At 42.9% G+C, this 23,540-nt stretch overlaps 1 protein-coding gene across 1 annotated transcript in view; it reads left to right on the top strand.

Moving 5' to 3' along the window:
• Positions 1–23,540, top strand: part of SERGEF (secretion regulating guanine nucleotide exchange factor) — a 222,741-nt gene that overhangs the window by 5,969 nt on the left and 193,232 nt on the right. Inside the window, exons 4-8 of the mRNA XM_007458786.1 lie at positions 74–168; positions 4,467–4,527; positions 9,256–9,369; positions 12,190–12,252; positions 16,444–16,602. Of these exons, the coding sequence (XP_007458848.1) occupies positions 74–168; positions 4,467–4,527; positions 9,256–9,369; positions 12,190–12,252; positions 16,444–16,602 (492 nt within the window). The remainder of the gene's footprint in view (positions 1–73; positions 169–4,466; positions 4,528–9,255; positions 9,370–12,189; positions 12,253–16,443; positions 16,603–23,540) is intronic.

Raw genomic sequence — 23,540 nt, 5'->3', positions numbered from 1 at the left:
CCTTCAGCATTTACCCATTGGTCACAGATGTCTGACTTCTTAGATTTGCAATTCAAGTATTTGTATTTTGCAGAAAATGGTCAAGTTCTATCATGTGGATCCAATTCCTTTGGTCAATTAGGAATTCCTCATGGGCCTCGAAGATGTGTGGTCCCCCAGGCCATTGAGGTAAGGACAGCCCCTAATATTGAGCTTGCCTGTGTACTGTGAAAATGTCTCCAGGTATCACAGTTATCCCTCCCTGGACTAAAAGACTGGCTGGGTCCCTGAAAACCCATGGGGTAGTTAGAATTTAAGTTGAAAAACTCAGGTTCTCCTGGGAAAAATTAGGTTGGAGGGATGGATGTTGTGAGTGAAAAGCCTCTGTTAGCTCTCATACACGTTATAATTTTTTGTGAAATAAAACAATAAAAGTAATATATCTTATAATGACATTTTACAGTTCTAAAAGTCATCATAGTGGAAACTGTGTTAGAAACAGGTCCAGTGGGAATTGACTCGCCTAAAGACACTAAGTGAGGCAGATGGCATAGGCCCGCACTGTCCAGTGGGAATGTCATGTGAGCCACATATGTAACTTAAAAGTGTCTAGCAGTGCCATTTAAAAAAGTAAAAAAAAAGGTGAAATTAATTTTTAAAATAACAGCTTTATTGAGATATAAGTTGTATACCATAAAATTTACCCTTTAAAAATGTATGTTTCAGTGGTTTTTAGTATACTCACAGAGTTGTGCAGCTACCACCATCATCTAATTTTAGACCATTTTCATTATCACAAAAGAAACTGCATACCCAATAGCAGTTAACTCCCATTTTCCCCTCCCACCAGCCCCTGATGACTGCTAATCTGTATCTGTGGATTTGCCTATTCTGGGCATTTCACATAAATGGAATCATACAATATGTAGCCTTTTGTGGATGGCTTCTTTTACTTCACATGATGTTTTTAAGTTTCACTCAAGTCATGGTATGACATGGTAAAATTAATTTTAACAACTTTTAAACTACTCTAATGTAGCCAAACTATTATTATTTCATTTTATATGTCACCAATATAAAACTTTATTACTGAGATATTTTATATTCTTTCATTTATATGAAGACTTTTTCTGGTGTACATGTTTTAATTAGAGTATATCTCAATTCATTCTAGTCACATTTCAAGTGTTCAACAGCCATGTGTAGTTAGAGGCTACCATGTTGGACAGCACAAGTGTAAGACAGGACTCCTGGTTTTAGTTCAGAGCCCTTTTCACTGCATCATACTTAAAATGTACACATTTTTGTGAAGATTATATTGTAAGCGAACTTTTAGAGGAATTATGCTGGAATCTAAAATGAGTTTTACCACCTAAGCTGCTCCACTCATATCTAATTTCCTTAAACAGTGACTAAGAGTGGGAGATCTGTTTTCACTGGAGAGAGCTTAGGTCTGCTCCTATCACTTTGCTGAATTCTAATTGCTGGTATTGTGGGGTATTATTTGGGGTCATGGTTTGGGCTGTTCTAACAAAAATATTATAGACTGGGTGGCTTAAACAGCAAACATTTAATTTTCACAGCTCCAGAGGGTAGGAAGTCCAAAATCAAGGCACCGGCATTTTTGGTATTTGGTGAGGGCTCACTTTCTGGTTCATAGACAGCCATCTTTTTTCTGTGTCCTTACACGCCACCAGAAGGGGAAAGGCGCTCTCTGGGGTCTCTTTTATAAGGGCATTAATCCCATTCATAAGGGCTCCGCTCTCATGACCTACTCACCTTCCAAAGCACCCACCTCCAAATACTATTATATGTTGGGGATTAGGTCTCAACATGAATTTCCTAAGAACACAGACACTGAGTCTGTAGCACATGGTATGCATGGAAGTCTAGACTCTGTAGCCCCTGTTGTAAGAAGTGCTACAGCTTCTAGTTGCAAATAGGTAGCTTTTTAAGAACCTATGTATAAGTTATAATTAATTTAGCTTAAGTCACATGGTTAAAGAAGACAGAGAGGAGCAATGGTTAAAATATGTTGGATGACAGAATCAGAAGGTAAAAACATTTTGACACACTGTATCTTATAGAACAATGGGAGGAATGTGCCAAAGTGAAGTATAAGAGAAATTCATTCATTTATTTAATAGCAACTATTGTGTGTAGGTGCTGTATTTAGGCAGGGGGGACAAAGGTGAGTAAGACCCAATCCTAGCATTTGAGGGCCTGTAGTTTAGTAGTACATGTTAGATACAGAAATTCCTAGATGCATTACCATGTTAGAACTATGATAGATGCATGTATAGCCTCGAAAGGGAGCACTGAACTCTTTCTAGGGGAAGGTGGGGTGAGAACAGACTTATGCTGAATCTTGAAAGTTGAGTAGAAATTTCCCTGGCTTGGGATAGGAGGATGTGCAGAGTAGGTTCAAAAGAAGCACATTACAAACAGAAGGAACTTTGTGAACTAGGGTATAGAGCATAAAACAGGAGGGCTTGGGATACTGCAGGCAGTTTAGTATGATTGGAATATAAGGAAGTGGTAGAAGTGCCAGTAGGGATCGGGCAGGCAGGGAGGTAGTGTCTGATAAATGGTAAGAGCAGTGAGTTAGAGAGGGGCCACATGGGGTAGTGTGGGGGGTGGATTGAAGGAAGATTACTCAGAAAACTCTTGCTAATAATCCAGATGAGAGATGATCCTGCCCCAAACGAAAGCAGCAGTAGTGGGGATGGAGAAGAAGGAATTGAGGTAAGTTGGTTTGAAGAGAGTGACTCCGCATATAAAGCCCTTCAATTAGCTTTGAAAAGGAAAAAAGAAAATTAAAAGAAAAAAAATTTAAGGGTGGTATATTCAAATTGTATGAGCAGTAAGATTTGATCTTCCCCAAAGCTAATGTGATTGTGGGCTGAATTGATAGAAATATAGTCTCCAGAAGAAGGGAGGCCAGAGCTCTGTCCTTTGTGCTGGTCACACTGCATCTAGGATGTTGTGTCCTGGTGTGGGTTTGGTTCTTAGGCCCTGGGCACTGAGGTGAATAAGACTCAGACCCTGCCCTTGAGGACTCTAAAGTTTAGAAAGACACTGTGGATCTGTAAATAAGCAAATATGGTAAGGTCCCCTAGGGGCTGTGATTGGTGCATATACAGTCCCTTAAGAGAGAGAGACTGAGTAACCAGAGCATAGAGAGAAACCAAGAGGGGGAGGGAATTTGAAACTAGGTGATGGCTGATGGAATTGGGGATGTTTTTCCTAAAGAAGAGATGTGTATTAGTTATCTATAGCTGTGTAATAAGTTACTCCAAAATTCAGCAGCTTAAAGCAACAAGCATTTATTATCTCACAGCTTTGGGGGGTCAGGAATCTGGGAACAGCTTAGCTGGTCTCATGAATTTGCAGTCGACATGTCAGCCAGGCTGCATGAGGTCTGCTGGAGGCTCAACTGGGGTGGTTACACTTCCATGCTGTCTCATGGACAGGAGGCTTTAGTTCCTTGCCATATGGACCTCTCTATAAGACTGTTTAGATATGGTATCTGACTTCCCCGAAGAGTGATGAGAGAGAGAGAGAGAGAGAGAGAGAGAGAGAGAGAGAGAGAGGAAGTACTTTTTATGAACTAATCTCTGAAGTCACAGGGGAGGGGGAGGGGGGTGCTGGTCAAACAAGAAGCCTCAGTGCCTTTCATCAGCTAGTCTCGGAGCCACTTATCACTTCCTTATCCTATTCATTAGAAGCAAGTCACAGTCCAGCCCACAGTGAAAGGGAGGGGAATTAAGCTGCACATCTTGAAGGGCAGAGCCTTAAAGAATTCGGGGATCACAAGGTGTCTTAGGACATGACAACTGTCTTCAAATGTTTGGGAAGCCTTGTCAGAAGCAGTAGGCAGATAGGTTTGGTTCCACCTAAGGAGACAGATGGAACCGTGCAAAGATGAGCAGGCCTCTGGGGAGGTGGTGAGCCCATGTCACTGGAAGTAGGTATTTGACAGGGGTTGTATGACCATTTGGTGGGGTGTTGTAGACAGGTTTCTAGCATTGAATGGGGATTAGACTAGATCAGAGGTCAGCACACTAGAACCCTTGGTAAATAAAGTTTTATTGGAGCACAGCCATGCCCATTCATATATTTATTGTGTATGTTGCTTTTATGTTACAATTGCAGAGTTGAGTAGTGTGACAAAAACCATGTGGCCTGCAAAATCTAGAATATTTACTATCAGGCCCTTTACAGAAAATGTTTTTGCAACCCCTGGACTGGATGACCTTGCAAGTGCCTCCTACCCCTGAGTGGCATTGTAATACGGTATTTTAAAAAGATTTTGCCTTTTAGGGATACATACAGAGGCATTTATGAGTGGAAATGTTGGGAATTGGGAGCTCCAAACCAATCAGACACATAATGAGGATCATGCTGTGTTGTGTTTGGGCATAAATTACATAAAATTTTGTAGATGGATAATTCTGAGATTGCCGTCCTTTTCTTTGTTTTGACAGCCCCTGAGAGAGAAGGTTGTTAGTATTGCTGCTGGACTGAGGCATGCTTTAGCTGCAACAGGTGATCATTTTGCTTTTATTTTCTTGATAAGCATGTAATAAGGAGACACGGAGCTTTGGAAGAAATAAACTTTAAGGAGTAATTCAGAGTGTCCTGCTGTGCTGCAGGCTGATTAAAAGGAGGGGACATAACGCAGAAGTCATGTGGGAAAGCCGTTAGCAGGTAGGGAGGAAGGAAATGAAGTTGTCTAGCTCTTTGTTATGTTCTTAGGCATGGAGCTAGGTTCTCTTGATTTAGTTAGTACCTCATTCAATCCTCATAGGCACGCAGTGATGTGAGTTAAAAATTTTTTGTATTGAGGTATAGTTGATTTACTATATATATATATATTTTTTTGCGGTACGCGGGCCTCTCACTGTTGTGGCCTCTCCCGTTGCGGAGCACAGGCTCCAGACGCACAGGCTCAGCGGCCATGGCTCACGGGCCCAGCCACTCCGCAGCATGTGGGATCTTCCTGGACCGGGGCACGAACCCGTGTCCCCTGCATCGGCAGGCGGACTCTCAACCACTGCGCCACCGGGGAAGCCCGATTTACAATATTATGTTAAGTTTTAGGTGTACAGCATAGTGATTCACAATTTTTAAAGATTGTACTCCGTTTATAGTTGTTAGAAAATATTGGCCATATTCCCTGTACAATATATTCTTATGGCTTATTTATTTTATACATGGTAGTTTGTACCTCTTACATATGAAGAAACTGAGGTCCAGAGAGGCTAAAGTGTTTGTCTACAGTTACACAGGGAGTTAGGAAATAAAAGGTGAGCTGGGATCAGAGTCTAGGACGGGCTGGATTCCAAGACCCACATTCTTTGCCATGAACTGCATTGCTTTCCTAGTGGGTGTAAATGTTTATTAATTTAAATGCTTCAAGTGAGCTTGTCTCCTGTACTGTGAGAGGGTGATGCACATAGGGCTGACAGCATGTGTGAGGTTGAGGGTGGAAAGCGGAGGAGGCAGTGACCCTTTTTTCTCTCTTGCTCATTTTTCTGCTTTCCGTTCCCACTTCTTTGGGCTGAAGGACAGCCCGAACTGGCTATGGCAGCCGAGGCTCAAGCGTTGGTGAGTCCAGTTGTGGAATGGGGAGAAGAGTGGAGGCGAGGAAGAATTCGGTGCATCATGGTGCTGGTGGCCACTTGGGGCTTAGTGTGATTATACTTTTTGAAAAACTAAACTTTTTATTTTAAGGTAATTGTAGATTCACGTGCAGTTGTAAGAAATGAAATAGATCACACTCACTCTTTGCCCAGTTTCTCTCAGTGGTAACATCTTGTGAAACTATAGTGTAATAGCACAACCAGGATGTCTTGACACAGTCAACATACAGAATAGTTCCATCACAAGGATCCCTCTTATGGCTTTTTTGTAGCCGCACCCGCTTCCTACCTACTCTCACCCCTTAGCTCTTTCCTTCTGCCACAGTAATGTTGTCATTTTAAGAATGTTATATAAATGGTATCATACAGTATTTAGCCTTTTGGGGTTGGCTTTTTTGCTCAGCATGATTCCCTGGAGATTCATCCAGGTTGGGAGTATGAATAATTGGTTCCTTTTTATTACTAAGCAATATTCCATGGTTTAGAGGTACCACTGTATTAGTTTGCTAGGGCTGCTGTAACAAAATACCACAGAGTGGGTGGCTAAACAACAGGAATTTATTTTCTCACAGTTCAGGCGGCTAGAAGTCCAAGACCAAGATACCATGAGGGTTGGCTTCTCTTCCTGGCTTGTAGATGCTGCCTTCTTGCTGTCTTTTCACATGGTTCTTCCTCTATGCACGCATGGAAAGAGAGAGAGATCTCCAGTGTCTCTTCCTCTTTTTTTTTTTTTTTTTTTTTTTTTTTGCGGTACGTGGACCTCTCACTGTTGCTGCCTCTCCCGTTGCGGAGCACAGTCTCTGGACGCGCAGGCCCAGCGGCCATGGCTCACGGGCCCAGTCGCTCCATGGCATGTGGGATCCTCCCAGACCGGGGCACGAACCCGTGTACCCTGCGTCGGCAGGCGGACTCTCAACCAGTGCTCCACCAGGGAAGCCCGTCTCTTCCTCTGTTTAAAAGGACACCAGTTCTGTCAGATTAAGGCCTCACTATTATGACCCATTTAACTTTTATCACCTCCTATAGGCCCTATCTCCAAATACAGTTACACTGGAGTTTAGGACTTCAATATATGAATTTACGGGGAACACAGTTCAGTCTATAACAACCACGGTTTGTTTAACCAGTCACCCATTGAAGGACATTTGGTTGTTTCTGGTTTTTAGCTATTAAGAATAAAGCTATAATCATTTGTGGACAAGTTTTTCTGTGAACATAAATTTTCATTTCTCTGGGATAAATGACCAGGAGTGTGATTACTGAGTTGTATGGTAGTGATTACGCTTTTATAAGCAGCTTCTTCTCTTAGAAATTAGAAGGACCAAAGAATTGCCTGTCATTGGTTTCCTTGCCCCTTTCCTACCAACATTTTGTGATTGCTAGTCTTATATGTACATTTTTGTCCAGTTAACAAAGCAGCACAGTTCCCATTATGTGTTTGATTAATTTAATTGTAAGTCCTCCCCTCCCCCATTTAATCTGTAAATATTTCTGCCCACATCTCTAAAAGATAAGGAATTTTTCTGAAAACATTACCAAAAAAATACCATCATCATACCTACAAAAAATTATCAGTAATTCTGTAATTTCATCAAGCATCTAGTCAGTATTTAAATTTCCCTGATTATCTCAAAAATAATTTTTTTATGGTTTATTTGAATCAGGATCCAAATTAGGTTTATCATTGCAATTGGTTGATATGTATCTCAAGTCTCTTTCTCTCTTTTTTAAAGTTTATTTATTCCTTTTAGTTTTTTACTGTGATAAAATACACATAAAATTTATCATCTTACCCATTTTTAAATGTACAGTCGAGTGGGATTAAGTACATTCACATTATTGTGCAACTATTACCAAAGTCTGTCTCCAGAACATTTCTCATCTTGCAAAACTGAAACTCTATACCCATTAAACAATAACTCCCCATTTCCCCTTCTCCCAGTCCCTGGCAACCACTATTCTACTGTCTATTTCCATGATTTTGGCCACTCATACAGGTACCTCATGTAAGTGGAATCATACAGTCTTGTCTTTTTGTGGCTTATTTCACTCAACATAATATCCTCAAGGTCTGTTCATGTTGTAGCAAATGTCAGAATTTCCTTACTTTTTAAGACTTAATGATATTCCACTGTATGTGTGTGCCACATTTTGCTTATCCATTCTTCTATTGATAGACACTTGGGTTGTGACCACATTTTAGCTATTGTGAATAATACTGCTATGAACATGGGTATACAAATATCACTTTGAGATCTTGCTTTCAGTTCTTTAGGATATGTACCCAGAAGTAGGATTGCTGGATCATATAGTAATTCTATTTTTAATTTTGGGGGGAATTGCCATACTGTTTTTCATAGTGGCTATACCATTTTACATTCCCACCAGTAGTCACAAGGTTTCAGATTTCTTCACGTCTTTGCCAACCCATGTTATTTTCTTCCTCTTTTTTTTAATAGTAGTCATCCTTATGAGTGTAAAGTGGCATCTCATTGTAGTTTTGATTTATATTTCCCTAATGATTAGTGATGTTGAGCATCTTTTTATGTGCTTATTGGCCATTTGTATATTTTCTTTGGAGAAAAGTCTTTTCAAGTCCTTTGCTCATTTTTGAATTTTTGTTGTTGTTGAGTTTTAGGAGATCACTGTATATTTTAAATATTAATCCTTTATCAGGCATCTCCAGTCTCTTTTAATCTTTATGTACCTTTTCCTCTCTTTATCCTCTTACAATTTATTTGTTGAAGAGATGGTAAGTTTTGTTTTATTTCAATACTGTGTTTTGCTCACATTGTGCTCAATCATCATCACTTATATTTCACAAAGCATGCTTGTCTGTTTACAGCCTAAAGGACCATTGGGTATAGGATCCTTCTGGAGGAGCAGTACCTTAATGTTGCTGTTGGATAGTGAATCCTAGTTACACACATCTGACTGTAGACAAAATATACAATATTTCATCTATGCATTTGTATGAGGTTCAGAACATGGGTACATGAATTAGAGTCAGTGAATATGGAAATAAAAGGCCATTCCATTGAAGTAGTGGCTATTAAGAAGCTATCTTGCAGTCGTAAATATGTATTTATTTGGTGATTAGGAATCTTTGAATTCATCTTGGTGTAGTAGAAAAGACACTACATTAGGTGTAGGAGAGTTAAGTCCTGGTGTTTTCTCTGCTACTAGCTCCCCGTATGACCTTGGACAAATCACAGCTCCTCTACAAGGCCTCAGTTTCTTGTGCAGTAAATGTGAGGAATGGACGTGGTAAGCTTCAAGGTTCTTTCCTGCTCGGTCTGGAGTCTCAGTTGTCCTTTCAGGTTAATCATGAAAAAAAATGTCATTCCAGTAATTTGACTCTGGAGGAGTGTCCTAGGACTTTCTGGAGGGAGTTTTACTATGTTGGAATTTCCTTTGATGGTCTTAGATTGCCCTGAAGATTGGATTTGTGATTGACTTGGTGGTAATCCCTATGACCAGCCATAGGGCCTCTTGAGGCAATAAGCTTTTCCATAATATGCATGTTAACTGAGCATGAATTGGGAATTTCTCATGGCATTGAGGTTCAAAGAGCAATCTGGTCTTAATCCAGATAAAGATTTTCTTTTTTCTCTCCTGCTCCGCTGGGAAGCTAGTGGCATGGTGTTCCAGTGGGGAACTGGTTTGGCATCATCTGGACGGCGGTTGTGCCCTGGGCAGACTCTCCCACTGTTTTTGACAGCAAAGGAACCAAGCAGAGTGACAGGTAAGGTCCTTACTTCTTCTGAACCCTGTATTTATTCTTTGTTTGAAAATGGAGACACAGGCATGCAGAAAATGGGTAAATGGAGTTTTGCTTTTGCTATTTCTTGGTCTCTCTGTCTTAACTCTCTCCATTGATTGGTCTCTTAATTTGCTGGAATTTTTGTGGGCCCAGTAAAAGTACCCCTCTTTGCTGCCAGAGTTTGGAACCCATTGAGAAGTAGATGCGAGTCAGGTGGGTGGAAATCAAAATGGTAGCTCTAGAGCTGTTACAAGTTAGGTTGGAAGAAATGGCTTAGGTGTTTGGAAATAACGTGTAGCAATAGTGAGCCTCCAGGTTCTGAATCCCAGATTGAATTTACCCACCAAGCACTGGAGCAGCTGTATGCATTCAGTCCTGCTAAGCTCGTGGTGCAGCTAAGACCACGGAAGAGGTGCCCTCTGCAGGCAGGCACATCCCAGAGGCAGAACCCACAAGGAATGTGCCTGCCTGCCCAGCTCCTTCTCCTGAAAGGAAAGCAGGAGCGAGTGAGGATGTGGAGAGAGGGGCTAGGAGCGTTCCCTGAGGGAAATCTCTCTTCATGGGCACACGAGGAGTAGGTAGGAAGGGTGCTGCCCACAGGACTCTTGGTCTCTAGGACTTTCTTTCTCTGTCTCTCTCTCTCTGTCTGCTCTACACTCTCTTCGTGGGCATTTATCTCTCTGTTTGTAGCACCATGTCTCCACCTCCTCCTCTTCTTCCTCTCTTGCTCTGACTTTGTGACCCAGTTTACTGAGGGTTAGCTGTAGGAAAAACCTGTCAGGAAACCTCTACTCTCCTCTAGCTCAGAATAAAGGAGGGATTTTTGAGGGCAGTAGGAAGTGGGGAGAGAAAAGGGAAGGGTGAGCCGCAGTGGGAGTGTCGTACAAGTTGTTGGGATCGTTCTGATTCTCTTAAGTCCCTGAGGCTTTCCCTTGTTGCAGGGGTGAGGTTAGCGCCCTGAAGCCCATGTGTTGAGTTGGGAAGGGTTCTCTTAGAGAAGGAGAAGGGGCCACTGAACACAGGACGGTCTACTTCACATTGAAAGCATTTGTAATATAAACTCATACTTCCCAAACATCTTTCCTGCCTCACCAAGGTATTCACTGCTCCCTGGGCATGCGCTGTGTTCTTATTCCTCTGTGCCTGTGGGCAGACTGTTACCTCTTCCCAGGATGCCTTTTCCTTCCTCTTCCCCTTGGGAAAATCCTGATCATTTTTCAGGTCCTAGCTCAGCTACAGCTTTCTCAGGAAAGACTCTTCCTTCTTCTCACCTCCATTTCATTTTCTTTTTTTTTTTTAAATAGATTTATTTATTTATGGGTCTCCGTTGCTGCGCGCAGGCTTTCTCTAGTTGCAGCGAGCAGGGGCTACTCTTCGTTGTGGTGTGCAGGCTTCTCATTGCAGTGGCCCCTCTTGTTGTGGAGCATGGGCTCTAGGCATGCGAGCTTCAGTAGTTGTGGCACGTGGGCTCAGTAGTTGTGGCTAATGGGCTCTAGAGCACAGGCTCAGTAGTTGTGGCACACAGGCTTAGTAGCTCTGCGGCATGTGGGATCTTCCCCAGACCAGGGATTGAACCTGTGTCCCCTGCATTGGCAGGCAGATTCTTGACCACTGCGCCACCAGGGAAGTCCGCATTTTCTTTATGTGCATGGATAGCACAACGTATTGTATTGTTATGAGTTGTTTACATGTTTTCCCAAATGCCAAAGATGATGAGCTTTTTAAGGGTAGGGATTGTGTCTGTTGTCTGTTTTAGCACAGGTTTTGTATCTAAAAGGAATCAGAAGTGTTTTTATTTGATTTGATTTAAATGACCTGGTTGGGATCTGCTTGGGGCACAGCTTAGATTCAGAGTTAACTTGGGGGAATTTTCTGATGAGATGTTAGAGAAGATATCAGCTTCCTGCCCTCAAAGTCTTTCATTTTTCATTGTCCCCTCTTCACCTCATTGCCATCTGTTCTGGAGCTGGAACCCTGGATGTCCTCTCCCGACCCGGCCACTAGGAGACCAGTGCTTCCTCTCTGGTGAAAGTGGCAGAAACATCTTCTTTGTCCCTTTCTCATTCCACAGGATACTTGAAGGCATGAGGGGCATTTTATTAAGACACTAGTAAATTGAACAGAAGTGTAAGAAGAAAGAGGTACAGAATAAGACTCCCATTTCTCTGCATGACAGACCAGGTGACCACAGCATCGAGCAGAGTTGATTAGGGTTTACACTGTTGTTGAAGGCAGTGTGTTTACGGGTGGAAAAGTGCTGGATTTGGATATGGGAGGCAAGTTCAAATTCTAGCTCTGCCTGTGTGTTGTTAGGAGGCCTGGGCTTGTGTTTCAGTGTCTGCATGTGATAGCAGCTGAATGTATGAGATGTCATTGCTTCTAGGCCCGCTCCGTGGACAGAGCTAGGAAATATACATGTACACACACGTTTATACATATGTATACCTATGTCTGTTTATCTCTAGTAGAAACCACAAGTCTACACTGACTTCAATTACAATGCAGTATCACGTGGTCAATTCTAGCCTTTAACCTTTTCATATCTGTACCTTTCTTCTCCTTTCTGATAGTGAGAAATCTGACTCCTTTATCCTCAAAATATTTATTTATTTGTTCAACCTCCTGGATATAAGCAGTCTCCCTACCATGGCAGCCATCTTCTTGGCCAGTGCCGCTGACTCAGACCTTCCTGCACTGGCTGAGAGTTTCTCTCCAGGTGCTGTGGTCACTGCCTATGGGCCTTCTCTGCCCAATTTGTTCTGTTACAAATGTGATTTCAAAAGAATTTTTTTTTTTTTGTAGGCCTAGAGAATTCTCAAGCAGTATGTGTTCTTGCTGGCTCAGACCACTCAGCTTCACTGACAGGTAGGTAACATGCCATTCAGAATTCTGGGTGTTTCTGCCTCAAGTGATGCTATTGGGGTACAGAGGGAAGACCATAGACTTTGGAGTCAGAATTCTGATGCCATCACTGGTATGATCTTAGGCAAGTCGTTTTACCTTCCTGAGACCATTTCCTCTTCTATAAAGTACTTTGTGGATAGTTTTGAGAATTACATATGATAATACAGGTAAAACACTCATATGAAACAGAGGCTCACTTCCTTTCCTCTGAGTTTGTTTTCTTAGCTGTACAATAGGCATAAAAGTATCTTCCTTTAGGGTAATTGTGATTGTCACATCATATAACCAACAGTAAACTTATGTATAATATGTTGTTATCTTATCCACCTAATCTATTTTGATGTCTAATATAACTATCTAAGCTCTCTAGCTGTCTATTTTCTCTAGCTGTTTAATCTCAGACTAACCTATTTTATCTACCTATATCTTTCTTCTCCATTTATCTGTCACCCTGTCTGCTCTCTCTATTTATCTACTCTATTTTATTTAACTATACATCTCTACTTTTATTTATCTTCCATCTTAGTGTCTTCCTATCTAACCTAAGTCTCCATAATCTCTAAGTCTAGTTGTGTATATGTTTCTGTAATCTATTTTATATTTTTATGTTTTTCTCTAGTTGATCTCTCTATTCCATCTCTTTAATCTGTTTATCTAGTCTTTTTTCTCTCACACAGTATGTATATCTCTCTGTCTTGGCCATGTATCTGTCCATCCATCCATTTGACACACCTAGCCAATATAGTATAAACTTTCTAGTGATAATGCAGCATTTTTTTGAAAGTGAAGGTTATCCATCTCTCCTAATGGTTTTTTTCAAAGCCCAGATCGCCCTGACCCCTGCTGGTAGACTGGATACTCTAGCTCTGAGAGATTTATGTTGGTAAGACGTCTCACCCAGAGTTGAATGCATTACATTTTTTAAGCAAAGGGAAATGACTTTCATACACAGTGTTTCATGTGGAAATTAAGATGTGTACGCAGTATCTGTAAATTAACGGGGGCATGCATTCTTCAACATCAAATTTGTAATGCAGTCCAACTGAGGAGCTGTTACTGTTTCCAAAGCACAAGAGCCGTAATGTGAGATTTTAAATACTTAACAGATTCTGAACTACAGATAATTTGATATTTAATGAATTAAAAACAACTAACTAATGAAAGAACTAGCTGCTTTTAGCCTGTGTCTCATGTTAAGTAGATTTATAGATATGTTAAAAGAGTTGAGTTAAAATGAATGCCAGGGCTTCCCTGGTGGCTCAGTGGTTGGGAGTCCGCCTGCCAGTGCAGGGAACATGGGTTTGGGCCCTGGTCCAGGAAGATCCCACATGCTGCGGAGTGGCTGAGCCCGTGTGCCACAACTGCTGAGCCTGTGCTCTGGAGCCTGTGAGCCACAGCTACTGAAGCCCGTGCGCCTGGAGCCCATGCTTTGCGACAGGAGAGGCCACCACTCGCCACAACTAGAGAGGGCCCACGTGCGGCGACGAAGACCCAGTGCAGCCAAAAATAAATAAATAAATAAATTTATTTAAAAAAAAAAAAAAAAAGAATGCCAGCTCTAAGGGACTCCTCTCGGCATGTGGTCCCACCTCCCCTTTTATGGGGAGGGGGCCAGAAGGCCCCAGGACAAGAAGTGACTAGTTCATCCCCCACAGTCCTCACTAGCATTGGAGGAAGGCATTCTTTTCTGAGAATAAGAACAGACTAAAAGAGGTTTCTTTTTTTTTTTCTTCGGCTATGCCATGCGACATGTGGGGTCTTCTCTGACCAGGGATCAAACCCATGCCCCCTGCATTGGGAGCACAGAGTCTTAACCACTGGACCACCAGGGAAGTCCTGAGAGATTTCTACTCTGTTCTGATTCATTTGAAATGGCTGGTATTTTGTAAACCTAGAGATTCTTCTAGTTGCTTGCTAACATCGATTTCTTAAAAACTCTTGTAGTCAGTGAAGCTATTTTTTATTTCATATGTGGAGCATTTTTACTATGGTGTTTTTAAAACATAGATGTTGGATTTTTTATTGTGATATAATTCATATATGAAATTCACTCCTTTAAAGTGTGCAGTTTAGTGATTTTTAAAGTATATTCACAAAGTGAATTGGTTTTGGATATTGTGAAAGTGAATTAAAAAGGATCAAGATTAATATCCGTCTTTCCTGGTCTAGTTCAAGCTGTTACACATTGGATTTTGTTCAGTGTTCTTTAGACCTTCTCTCTGGAGTTGTAGATTATGTAACTATTTGACATTGCAGCAGAATTTAGTTTTGCCTGCTGATGCAACAGTGTAATGATCCGCATGTGGAAGACAGTTCGTCTTTGCAAAAAGATGGTTTAGACTTACTAAGATAAATGAAGGCTTATTACAGACGCAGGCTCATTGTCAGTGGTACCTTGGTAGCTAAGCACTCCATTTAATGGGTTGAAGCTTTGCTGAGGGTTCTGCTGTCCTCTTGTAAAGGATCCTCATACTTCATACACCCTGGTGAGGTCCAGGGAGGTTGCCCTCTCTCTAGGCATGAAATATACCAAATTCATTGTATAGCACTGCAGAATGTCAGTGCTGCAAGGTCACCTGGGTGACAAAAAGGTTCCACTGATTTATAGACCCTCAGACTCTATGAAACAGAGACCCAGAATGTGAAGTGATGTGCCCCGTGTCACAGAGTGATCCAGTAGCAGATTTGGGACTTGAAGCCTGAATCTTGGTCTAATATCCTTTAATGATACTGTTTGGCTTCTGATCAGTTTTGGAGAATAGACCAGACTGCCTCAGGGCAAGCAATACTGTAAACCTTTACTGGGAGGTCACAGAATGCTGTGGAAGCAAAAAACCTGGCTTCTGGTCCCACTTGATCCCTTATTAGCTATGTGATCTTGAAAGTCACTTAACATCTCCGAGCCTTGGTTAATTTATCTTCTAGAAGAGTGCTGTCTAGGAGAAATATAATGTGAGCCGTATTGCAAAATGTAAAAAGAAAAAGGTGAATTAATTTTAATAATTTATTTTACTTAACCTGGTATATCCAAAATATTATTTCAATATGTAATCAGTATGAAACTTATTAATGAGGCACACTCCTTTTGGGGTTTTTTTGCACTACGTCTTTACAACCCATTGTGCTTTGTTTGTCTTCAACATGTCTCATTTGGACTAGCCACATTTCATGTGTTCAGTAGCCACATGTGTGTACCATGTGCTTACTGTGCAGTGTAGAAACTTGGAATGTTAGGGTTGGGAAAGTGCTTAGAGATCATCCAAGGAGTCACAAACTGTAGATTTATAAGCCAAATTATGGTCTATGGCCCCATTTTGTTTGACTTCCAGTTAAACATTTGTTGAATGTGAATGCCTTTTGGACAAGCATGTGCCCTCTGGTTTGCTGCCGTCACCCACAAGTCTCTCCTGTTAACAGTGTCATCAGTTATATCATCTGCCCTTCTTGACCAACCGCCCTCCCCTCCAGTCTTCAGCTGGTGAAACTAAGGCTTGGAGAGGAAGTGGTTTGTCCAAGGTCAGTAGCTAGTTAGCAGATCCAAGAATAGAAGCCAATCACTTGACACTCTGAAATTGTTCTTTTTCTATTAAATCACAATTCCTGCTTATATCACAGGATTATTGTGAGGTTCAAATGAGCTTAAATGCTATGTGGATGTGATGTGATAACATTATATTTTCTTCTGGACAGGGCATGTAGTGAAATCATCTTATGTTTATAAAAGTTTAAGCTTTAAACAATTTATCTTTTAACCTGTTATTTAAAAAAGCTAATATATATTTTTCCTAACAAAAGGTAATGCAAGCGTTTATTTTAAAAATGTAGAAAATAGAGAAACATATGTCTTGCACATGGTAGATATTGAACAAATATTTGGCTGAATGAATTAATGAAAAAATAAACTCACATTCCTATTCCTTGACAAACTGCTAAGACCATTTGGCCTTTTTTCCTATTTAAAGAATTTTTAAGAATCTTGTGTATAATTACGCTATACATGAATTTGGTATCTTGTTTTGCTCTATTCAACATTGTAGGATTAAGAGTAATACAACTTCTTTTAACCACTTTTTTTTTTTTCAAACGGGTTATTTTCCATCATTTTGGACTAATGTTCCTTCACCTCTTTTGTCCCCCTTTTGTTTGTTTAAGATGCAGGAGAGCTGTTTGTTTGGGGAAGCAACAAGCATGGGCAACTGGCTTCCCATGCTGCTTTCCTTCCTGTGCCCCAGAAGATAGAAGCACATTGTTTTCAGAATGAAAAGATCGCTGCTGTCTGGAATGGGTGGACACACATGGTTGCTCAGACAGGTGAGAGTGGCAGAGAGTTTGTGGTTGGGAAGAGCAGCTGGGGGACAGCTGTCTAAGTAGCTATGAATGCTTGGGATTAGGTAGTTTGGCTTTTACTGATGAAAAGCTTTAAGGGTTGGGAAGGGAAGGACCTGGGATCTAGTTCTGCAATCAGCCAGATATGTGGCTTTTCCTCTCTGGATCACAGGTTTACAAGCAAAAAGGCAAAGCTGGCTTAGTTTAACTCCTTGTGGCCCTAAGAGTCCATGAGGTTTTGTGAAGGAACCCACTGCAACAAACATCACCTAGAAATTTGTCCAGGTTGTTGGGGAGTCTTTGCCTTGTCATAGCTAAAGGGATGACTGTATTTGCATTTTCACTTGAGTCTAAATTAAAGGTGTCAGAAACTATTAAGTTAAATATTTTAAGATTGAGGCAAAAGCATTACTTTGAGTCATAGCTGGCATGGTATTTTGTTTGTTTGTTTGTTTGTTTTGTTTGTTTTGTTTTTTTGTTTTTGCGGTACGCGGGCCTCTCACTCTTGTGGCCTCTCCCGTTGAGGAGCACAGACTCCGGACGTGCAGGCTCAGCGGCCATGGCTCACGGGCCCAGCCGCTCTGTGGCATGTGGGATCTTCCCGGACTGGGGCATGAACCCGTGTCCCCTGCATCGGCAGGCGGACTCTCAACCACTGCGTCACCAGGGAAGCCCTGGCATGGTATTTTGATTTAAATTTTTATTAACCCTAACAAACTTTGTACATTGATTCAAACATCCCACATATTCCTTCAGATGTTACCTTACCAGGCCATGCCATCCAGCTTTTGGCATCTTTATCTTTTCTTGATAATATCTTCGTTGATTTCTTATCTTAGGGCAGTTCTCCTTGCCTGGTCTTCATATTCCTGACACTGTTCTCGGGGTTTGTTTTTCCATGGCCTCCCTTCTTCCCAGCCTTCCTAGAGCTCTTGCTGACTGACACAGTTTCCCAGACCAGCAGTTTGTAATTCTTAAGAACCATTATCGTGTCAAGGCCTTCTGAACTTCAGGGGTTCTCAGGAGTCCTGTTGCCTGCTCTTGGCCTGCTCGTTAGTGACTCACAGATCTGTAGACTCTCAAATACCTGGTGACTTAATCCAATACTTTTGTAGGTTTTCAGGTCAGCTTCAGTTATCCTGGGTAAGTCACACATACTACACGTTTGAACACACAGACATAGACTTACGAGTATTTATATCCATGGTGCTTTTAATTGGTTCTTAAAATTTTTTTTAAGATTGTTTTGGTACAGAGGCCTATATAACAAAGGTGTATAATAAACTTTCCATATTTACCGCTTCAGAGGATGCTCTAATGATGTCATTCATTTGGAGGAAAATCATGACTTTCCTCAAAGAAGTCCAGACTGCTTGAAGATTGGGACCATCGACAGAAATTTTTCTTAAAGAGACCCTGAGCATAATAGCTGCTTATTTGTATAATTGTTACTCTCTCTCTTCTCCTCCAGACAGTGAGCTCTGTGATAGGAGGCACCATATTCATCTTGCTCACGTCTGTATCTCCAGTGCCTAGCAGAGAAAGTATTCATTGCCTACATTAAACTGTTTCTAGTTAAAAGAGACTAAACATATTCAAATGCATAGGAGGCAGGGTAGACTGCGAGGATTTCTTCTTTCCTTGGACTCGCTGGTCCATGATCGAAGGCTTCAGTTTGTCTCTTTGGATTCAAGAGTCCAACCAAATCGGTTCTTGTTTATTGTGAACCTTCTGAGCAGTGTGCTAAGCCTTGAAGAAACAGAAAAGATGTGGGCCGTGCCCTCCCACTGCAGTGTGTGGACAGGCTTAAGTCTAAGAGTACAGAAACAGAAGACTTTATCATCCATCTGTCCATCATACAGATGGTGAGGATCTGTTTATGTACCATGCCTTGTACTAGATCCTAATCCTGCCCTCAAGGAGCCCACTGTCACTAGGGGAGACAGACCTGTTATCAGATTTCAGTGCAGCAGTGGAGCTAAGTCAGTGTGCAGGAATGGCACAGACACTAGCAGTAGTCTGAGTCACTGGGTGTTAACAGGTAGGTGTTTCATGCTTAGTCAGTCTTCAAAGAATTGCAGTGCAGTAAAGTACACTTACTACCAAACCATAGTGGGTTTAGTTGAGTCTGTCAGTAAATCCGTTAACTGGTTAGGCAGCTGACTAATGAAAGACATAAAAATGTTGCAGCTTTGATTCTAGCTTTGCAGCACTGTAACTCATGCTGATTTCCACGTCTGGGCCAACAGCCCAGCACTCAGGGTGGGAGGTTGGAACCTATGTCCCTGACACTGTCTGAGTCACCCCAGCTGCTCTGGGGCTCAGCTTCAGGTCTCCACCTCCACTTGGGAACGTGATCTTTGGGTAATGTTTCAGCTGTTTAATTAACTTGTTAATTCAGATCTCTTGTTTATGCACTTTGTTATTTTCCCCTTTCTCCTGAGTCCAGAGTGGTTAAAAGCTGGGATGTTTGAGCGTCCTGGCTGTTGCGCTGAGTTTTGGGTAGAAGAGAGTCTCCTGCTGTTTGGTTCACCAGTTTTGCCCTCCTCCTAGTAGCCGTGGAAGCCTTTGCCCTGGCGCGGTGTCATTGAGAAGAAACAGCCAGGGCTTCCAGTTTAATCAGACCCAGTTTCTCATTTTAATGGGAACAAGATTTGCTCACAGGGTCAAAAGCAGCTCATTATTGGGCCAAGGAGTTATTTGACTCTAGTTGTTTTCATAAGCTCCAGTGGAGAATTGTTCTTGGGACCTACCTGCAGCCACATCAGCACAGAGGCTGCCCCCAGTCTCGTTCTGGAAGACATTAGGGGTGTATTGATTAAAAACAGCTTATGTGCAGTGACCATAGATCCGTCCAGTAAGGTAGGCTGGGCTGGGCTGGGTTAGGATGGAGACGGGGAGTAGACTGTGCTTTCTCCCTTCTCATAATCCCTACACCAACTTTGTTCCTTGGGGGACGTTTGCAGTGTCTGGAGCCATATTTGGTTGTCACAACTGGGGGTGGGCGTGCTACTGGCATCTAGTTGGTAGAGGCCAGGGATGCTGCTAAATGTCCTACAATGCAAGGGCAGCACCCCCCCGCCCGACACAGAAATACCCAGCCCCAAATGTTAGTGGTACCATAATCGAGAAATGCTGCCCAAGACTGCCATCCCCAGTGGTAGGTGCTTAGCGAGGGCGGTTCACATGATACCAGGATAACTTTACTTTAGTTCGTCTATGTGGGAATCTGGGATGCAGTCTCTGTCCTCCCTCTTCAGGAGTCTGGTGCCTACGTGCAGTGCTTGTGATGGAAAAATACTTTTCTCCATTAGAGGCACTTGGAAAGAGTCCAAGAGAACCTGTTCTAATCTGGGAAAGCTGGCAAGGTACCTGTGTCTCAGACTGATGGAGCTGCATTCAAGAAACCTTTCCCAAGCTGCTTAATGTCCCCGATCATTGTTCTCGGGAGCTTCATGGGACTCCTGTGTAACTTTACCCACGCTCGGTGACCTGTAGCTGTCTCCTCTGAGGTTCATGAGTTCCTGGTCCAAAGTGCTTCTAGTGAGAACTGGGTGGTGAATCTGTGTGCCTTCCTAGTTGGGTGACCTTAGTTGAGTCACTTCACCTGTCTAGGCCTCAATTTCCTCCTCTCTCATGCAGGGTATTAAAACCTACCTCCATTCTACAGACAGCTGCTGTGAGTTTCAAGTGAATGAATCTGTGTGAAAGATCCTAACTAACTGTAAAATGCTGTACATACCTGTACAGGGGGTGCCCGTGCTTGGGATGTGTGAGTACATTAAGGAGTTAGCAGTTGCTTTTAGAAAAGCTTCTATTTCGGCAGGGTCTGTGCAGGGCTTGAGACACACCAGCTTCTCCCCTCAGGGCTCATGAACTGGCCAGGTCTGACAGGCAAAGTTTCCTGAGGTCTTTCACTTACATGCAGCCAGCACGTAGCACTTTTATATTATCAATATAAGATCATCATGGCCTTACAGGTAATTTTTCCTGTTAAAAATCTCTGATCACACTATTCTTCCTTCAATGGATTGTATACATACTACGAAACTGTATTCTTCCTACAAAATGGATTGTATACATCCATTTGCATTCTTATTTGTTTAATGTCTAGACTGTAAATTCCGTGAGAGTAGTGTCTGTTTTGTTCACGGCTATATCCCTAGCACTTGGCACAGGCCCGGCACATAGTAGATGATTAGTAACTAATTGCTGAACGAATGAATAGATGGCAAGGTAGAGAGAAGCGTGGCTTTGAAGTCAGACAGGCGGAGGTGTGACTCAGCTCTGCCAGCCTCCTGATTGTGCCAGTTACTCTCCATCACCACCGTGGTGCAGGCCACTGTCACCTTCTTGCTGGATCCTGCAGTGGCCTCTGCCTGGTGTCCTCAGCTTCCCACATCGCTCCCTCTCCCCCGAGTCTGTTCTTCATGCCTCAGTTGGAAGATCTTTTCAAACCCATGTGTCACATTCCAGTGGCTTCCCATTGCTCTTATGATAAAGACATAGTCCTTACTGGTCACCAGGCCCTGCGTGGTCTGCCCTCTGCCTGCCTTTCCAGCCCTGTTTCTAACTGAGCTAGCTCTTGATCTCTGGCTGACCTCTACTCTGGCCTTGGTACCTGGAATGGATCCTGGATTTCCCACCATAGTGCTTTTGCAGCTGATGTTCCCTCTATTTGCCACACTTACCCTGCTCTCCTTCTTCATTTTGACTTAGTTACATCCTTTTTTTTTTCCCCCTAGACCTCAACTTAGTCATCACCTCCTCACGGAGGCCTTCCCTTGACATCCCTGACTCATCGCTTTTCCCTTTTATCTCTTCTCAGGGCACTACAGCCTCTCCTTTGTGCTATTTTCTTTTTTTAAAAATTAATTAATTATTTATTTTTGGCTGCCTTGGGTCTTCGTTGCTGCGTGCGGGCTTTCTCTAGTCGCAGCGAGCGGGGGCTACTTTTCGTTGCAGTGCGTGGCCTTCTCATTGTGGTGGCTTCTCCTGTTGCAGAGCACGGGCTCTAGGTGCACAGGCTTCAGTAGTTGCGGCTCGCGGGCTCTAGAGCACAGGCTCAGTAGTTGTGGCGCACGGGCTTAGTTGCTCTGCAGCACATGGGATCTTCCTGGACCAGGGCTCAAACCCATGTCCCCTGCATTGGCAGGCAGATTCTTTTTTTTTTTTAACACATTACTTCTTTTTTTTTTTTTAATTTATTTTTGGCTGCGTTGGGTCTTAGTTGCTGAGTGGGCTTTCTCTAGTTGCGGTGAGTGGGGGCTATCTTTCATCGCGGTGTGCGGGCTTCTCATTGCAGTGCGTGGGCTTCTCATTGCGGTGGCTTCTCTTGTTGCAGAGCACAGGCTCTAGGCGCTCAGGCTCAGTAGTGCACGTGGGCTCTAAGGCTCACAGGCTTTAGTAGTTGTGGCGTGCAGGCTCAGTAGTTGTGGCACATGGACCTAGCTTCTCCGTGGCACATGGGATATTCCCGGACCAGGGATTGAACCCGTGTCCCTCTCACTGGCAGGAGTATTCCTAACCATTGCGCCACCAGGGAAGTCTCAACAGGTGGATTCTTCTTCTTCTTCTTTTTTTTTGCGGTATGTGGGCCTCTCACTGTTGTGGTCTCTCCCGTTGCGGAGCACAGGCTCTGGACGCGCAGGCTCAATGGCCGTGGCTCACGGGCCCAGCTGCTCCGCGGCATGGGGGATCTTCCCAGACCAGGGCACGAACCCGTGTCCCCTGCATCGGCAGGCGGACTCTCAACCACTGTGCCACCAGGGAAGCCCCAGGTGGATTCTTAACCACTGCACCACCAGGGAAGTCCTGCGCTGTTTTCTACAGGATTCTTTAACTAATTCCCATCCCACTAGACTGTAAGCTCCATCTGGGAAAGAGCCATGTCTGTTTTGCTCAGCATCGTGTCCTCTGTGCTTAGCAAAGTACTTGACACATCCGAGGTAGGTACTCAGTGCATGCTGGACAAATGAATAACCTCATTTCCCTGAGCTTATTTCTTCATTAGGAGAACGGGGAAATATTGCTGACCTTGGATGAGGATTAAATGAGATGGTGTATCAAAGCTTCCAGCAACCAGCACAGGACAGGGTTCATGTCAGTTCAGTATACGGTGGCTTCCTCTGCCCTTTGAAACTCTGGAGCGATCAGGAGGTCAGATGTCCCATATCTTCTCTTTCCAGCAAAGGTCTCCGTAGGGCTGGATCTGAATGTCTCTGGATCAGTAACAGGTTGATTCAGGACTCTCCTGGCGAGTGCAGAAAGATCAATGCTTACAAATGCTAAGTGCTGGTTGCTGGTGATTTATTAGAATTTCAAGGGGAATGATTTACACGTGATCCAAACCTTAACACGGGGTTGGTCAGAATGTTTACAGCCCAGTTGCCTTGGGGATGCTGGATGCTTTCCCTGGGCCACGCAGTATCACAAAGCAGCCTTGTGGTCTCACAGAGGCTATGGATTGAGAAAGTGGGCCCCAATACAGAGTTCCTGACATTCTTCACTCTCTTCAGTGTCACCTTAAAAAGTCCTAAAGTCTTATAAGTTTTAGAGAATCAGAAATGGAAAGAGAAACTTCCTTACTTGGCAAATGAGAAAACTGAAGCAAAGAGGCAAGACAGTGCCTTTATGTCAGCATTGAGATCTCCCTGGGCTATGTGGCTGCTTCCCACTAGCTATCAATTTTACATTTGGTAGTGTATATATGTCCATGCCACTCTCTCACTTCGTCCCAGCTTACCCTTCCCCCTCCCCATGTCCTCAAGTCCATTCTCTACATCTGCGTCTTTATTCCTGTCCTGCCCCTAGGTTCTTCAGAACCTTTTTTTTATATTTTTTAGATTCCATATATATGTGTTAGCACACAGTATTTGTTTTTCTCTTTCTGACTTACTTCACTCTGTATGACAGTCTCTAGG

The sequence above is a fragment of the Lipotes vexillifer genome, unplaced genomic scaffold (genome assembly GCF_000442215.2).
Source record: "Lipotes vexillifer unplaced genomic scaffold, Lipotes_vexillifer_v1.1 scaffold892, whole genome shotgun sequence".
Lineage (NCBI taxonomy): Eukaryota > Metazoa > Chordata > Mammalia > Artiodactyla > Lipotidae > Lipotes > Lipotes vexillifer.
Note: the sequence above shows the minus strand (reverse complement) of the source record. Positions and strands in the feature narration are given on the sequence as shown.